Source organism: Colletotrichum spaethianum (genome assembly GCF_022836535.1).
Source record: "Colletotrichum spaethianum MAFF 239500 DNA, contig09, whole genome shotgun sequence".
Taxonomy (NCBI): domain Eukaryota; kingdom Fungi; phylum Ascomycota; class Sordariomycetes; order Glomerellales; family Glomerellaceae; genus Colletotrichum; species Colletotrichum spaethianum.
This window is the reverse complement of record NW_026054779.1, coordinates 536,566-540,856: the sequence shown is the minus strand read 5'-3', so window position 1 is coordinate 540,856 and position 4,291 is coordinate 536,566. Positions and strand designations below refer to the sequence as shown.

At 55.9% G+C, this 4,291-nt stretch overlaps 1 protein-coding gene across 1 annotated transcript; it reads right to left on the bottom strand.

Annotated features, from left to right (window-relative positions):
- On the bottom strand, window positions 1–4,291 carry ColSpa_04366 (calcium-transporting ATPase 2; the record flags this gene model as incomplete). Its single annotated transcript, XM_049270578.1, has 3 exons — window positions 1–790; window positions 841–4,171; window positions 4,261–4,291. 3 exons carry the CDS (start codon window positions 4,289–4,291, stop codon window positions 1–3), a joined length of 4,152 nt encoding a protein of 1,383 aa, XP_049126535.1.

Below are 4,291 nucleotides of genomic sequence, written 5' to 3'. Positions count from 1 at the left end.
TCATTCCCGTGCCGTCTTCTCATCCCCTGCCTTCTCGTTCGTGACTTCTTCGCGAGGTTCTTCGCGTATCGAGTTCTCTCTCGATATTCCTCTCCTGACGTTGCTGTCAGAGTCGTCGTCGCTGTCACGACGCCTGCGGTCCGCCGGTGACCAGTTGGCTGCGATACCAGCAGCCACAATACCCGCCATGACGGTCGGGGCGCCGAGTGCCGAATTAGACCGACTGCGCGAGCTGTGGGAGCGCTTGCGAGAGTTGGGTGTCGCGGCCGTTGAGCCGAAGCTGTCCTCTCGCGTAGGCGTCGACGGCGACTTGATTGAGTTGCTGCGCGAGTGTGACGGGCTGCGCGAGCGGGCAAACGTTTCGCGGGGGTGTTGTACAGCGAACTTAAGGTTGTTCAAGCGTCCTCCCTTCATTCGCTTAATAAACGCCAGTTCGTCGCGGAGATCCGAAAGTGGCTCCGGGTACATCTCGAATTGTTCCTCGTCCGACACCGTAAGACCAGGGACAGTGTCCTTGGCACGGCGCTTGAGGTAGTCGGGAACGAGGCGCTCGATGAGAGCGTCGGGAATGAGACGGATGATGACACCAAACGGAATCGAGATGGCACCCAGAATGATAGCCATGGCCCATTGGGTGCCTGTCTGACCCTCGGAAGCGATCTGGAAAGCCGCACCGCCGACGAAGACGATCAGAATCTGTCCACCAATCATGATAGCGCTAATGGCGATGAAGAAGTAGTTCTTTGTAAGCCCCTCGAAAATGTTGAAGTTGTTGTCCAAACGACGGTTGCTGCGACAGATTAGTACATGAAACCATGATATCGGGGAGGATTTACTCACTTCCATTGGTTGAAGATCTGCATCCACACGAAGGTGTTGAAGACCAACGTGGCGATCTGATCATCAGGAATGTGCTCGGGGCCGGGGACAATAGCTTCCTTTCCATAGAAGAGCATAAATGTGATCGCAAGTTGGTAGACCGCCTGTCCCAGAATCATCTTCCACATGGTAGTAGTAATGATTGACGCATTACGCCTCTCGGGTTTCCTGTCGAGCACGCTGTCTTGAGGGGGGTCCGTGGCAAGGGCAAGAGCAGCAAGTGTGTCCATGATCAGGTTGACCCAGAGCAGTTGCACAGCAGTCAGCACGGAAGTGCTGCTAACCGCAGTAACGAAGGTGAGAATGACAGCAGTGATGTTGACCGTGAGCTGGAACTGGAGGAAGCGTTTGACGGCGTCGTTGACGGCACGACCCCACTTCAAGGCCTTGACAATGGAGTTAAAGTTATCGTCCATGAGAATGATCGAGGATGCTTCCTTGGCAACTTCGGTACCAGCAATACCCATGGAGAAGCCAACGTCGGCCGTCTTGAGTGCAGGAGCATCGTTGGTTCCGTCTCCGGTAACAGCAACGATGTCACCCTTGGCCTTGAGGCGCTTCACCAAGATACGCTTATCCTCGGGGCTGGAGCGGGCAAGGACGCAAAGTCGCGGGATAATGGCCTCTTGCTCAGCCTTGCTCAGGTTGCGGAATTCAGGGCCTTCCATGACAATACCATTGGGCTGCAGGATGCCGCACTCCTTGGCGATGGCCTCGGCTGTGAGCTTGTTGTCTCCAGTAACCATGCGAACCATGACGCCCGCCTTCTGGCAAAGCCTGACAGCCTCGGGAACTCCCTCGCGCAAGGGATCCTGAATGCCAACCATACCGACGAAAGCCATGGTTCGGAACATGAAATCGAAGTCGACGTTTTCGCCTCCATCCACACGGCGGGCGTTGCGAGGGGGCCACTGTTCGAAATCTCTGTAGGCAAGACCAATGGTTCGAAGCGATCGAGAAGCGTAGGTGTTGATGAGAGTAGTAATCGTCTGAAAGTTGGTCTCGGTCATCTGCACGAGCGTGGCGTCCTGGGAGGGGTCCCGGAAGATCTGAGTACACTTTCCGAGGACAATCTCAGAAGCACCCTTGACATAAACTCTTGCGCGCCCGTCCGGCAGTTGAACAACAATACCCATGCATTTGCGACCAGAATCGAAGGGGATGAGTTGAAGGATTTTGGCGTTCTCGCGTTCCTCGGCGACGGGGTGCATGCCGAGGTAGTCACGAGCCAACAAAAGCAAGGCCGTCTCCGTCTTCGATCCAACGTATGTCTTCTCGCCATCGACCTCGCCCTCGAACGCCGTCGAGTTGAGCGAGATGGACTTGACGAGAATCTCTTTAACCGGTGTACTGAGCATCTTGGCGAATTCGGCGATTGAGATGTCAGCTGCGCCATCCAGCGCGGCGTTGGCATCGCCGCTAGAGCTAGAAGGCCGCTGCCCACCGAAACGGTGAGTGGTGCCAATTGTGCCAGCAACGACCTGCATCTTGTTTTGCGTCAGGGTTCCAGTCTTGTCCGAACAAATGGTGTTGGCGTTGCCCATGACCTCGCAAGCCTTGAGGTGTCTGACGAGGTTCTGGTCCTTCAACATGCGTCTCGTGGCAAATGACAAGGCCAGTGTGACAGCGAGAGGAAGTCCTTCGGGTACGGCGACAACAATAATGGTGACAACGGTGATGACAATGTTGATAAAATCCTGTCCCTTTTGGGCCGGGGTGACGGAGGCCGGCTGCTTGGGAAGCCTGACCAGGAATTCGATGAACAAGACAATGAAGAGCAAGAGACCAGCAGCACCTCCAAGCTTGGCGATATATTCGGCAATGGTGTTGAGCTTCGACTGCAGCGGCGTAACTTCGGGGTCCTCGTCCAGAGCCATGAGAGTCTTTCCGAACGATGAGTGAATACCGGTTGAGGTGACCATAAAAGTGCCAACACCCTCCATGATCCGGGCGCCAGACTGGATAAAGGGGTCGAGCTTCTTGGGGTCGTCGCCGTTCTGGATGGCGTTGAAAACCTCCTCACCGTTCCGCTTCTTGATGATATCCGACTCTCCGGTAGCCTGAGACTCGTCACACTTGACATTGAAGCCCTCGATGAGAATTCCGTCGACAGGGATGAGATCACCCGGTTCGAGATGAATGACGTCTCCAGCCAAGAGGTCGTGGACGGAAAGTTCAATGGTCTTACCCGAGCGGACAACCTTGACATTGCGGTCCTTCTTCCTCTTGTTCAACTTGGCGAATTGTCTTTCCTTGCTGTAATCGTTGAGAGATCCCACGATAACGACGATGGCGATGGCGACGACGATGGCAACACCCTCGACCCACTCGACCTTGGGCTCATCCGCTGCGTGCGGCAAACCCACCGTCTGGTAGATGCCGATAGCGAGTGAAACAACCGCAGCAACGGTCAAGAGTATGAGGACCTTGTCTTGGTAGGTGATCCACATCAGTTCAAGGAGAGTCTTGCCTTTCTTCTCGGGAATTCGGTTGTCCCTAAAAACGCGCTTCCGGTCGGAGAAGCCGCCGTCGCCGTGCTTAGTGTGATGGCCAGTGTTCTGCCTCGGGGGCGCTGCCGGCGCTTCGCTCTCCTTGAAATCGCCAGAAGAGCGGGTGTGACTTGTCGCCTCGCTGAAAGAAACTCGTCCGTCAAGATGTACCTCGTCCAAACTCAAACCCGCCTTGCGATCACTGCGGAGGCCCTTTTCGATACCAGTCAAACCTCCAAGCGCATAGTACGCAGCAAGACTCTTCGGGTTGAACATCTTGTTGAGTTGGCCGGGGGTGAAGGCGAATGGGTTGTCCTCCATCGTAAAGTCACCCTCGCTCCCCTTGTCGGGTCGCAGGGCGGTCTCGTCGTTCATGATCTTGTCGTTGGACATGGGACTAGGTTTCATAGTCTTCTCGGTTGACTGGCTCAAAACGGCGATGGTCTCGCCCTGGGAGGACATGTCGTCGGAGTCGATCGAGTTCTGTCGAGAGCGCAAATTGCTGGGTACGGCCAAGAAGGCGCGGTCCTTTCCTCTCAAGGTCGCAACCGGGCTCGATACATTATGCGGGCTCTGAGGCCTGCTGCTGTCCTTGGCGTCAAAGGAGGTGTCGGCGCGGAGCTTCGGTTTCGAGGGCTTCTCCTGGGACCCTGACCAAGGAGCACCAGCCCCTTCGGGTGCGATCGTCGTCGGGCTGACTCCTTCCTCTTTGGGGGACTCGGGTGAGCTAGAGGCTTCATTCTGAGAATCCTGTGCCATGGCTGGTGCGGCATTCGTGATGTCTACACCGGTGGCAGAGGGATCTATGGTGATTGTCGGACTAGAAAGGCAAATGTCAGTTCTATAGTTGGCGGCTGGAGGGGCAGACAGAAGGGATGAGCCGCAAACGTACGCTCGATTTCTCCGTTGCGGCGCAGGGCCAT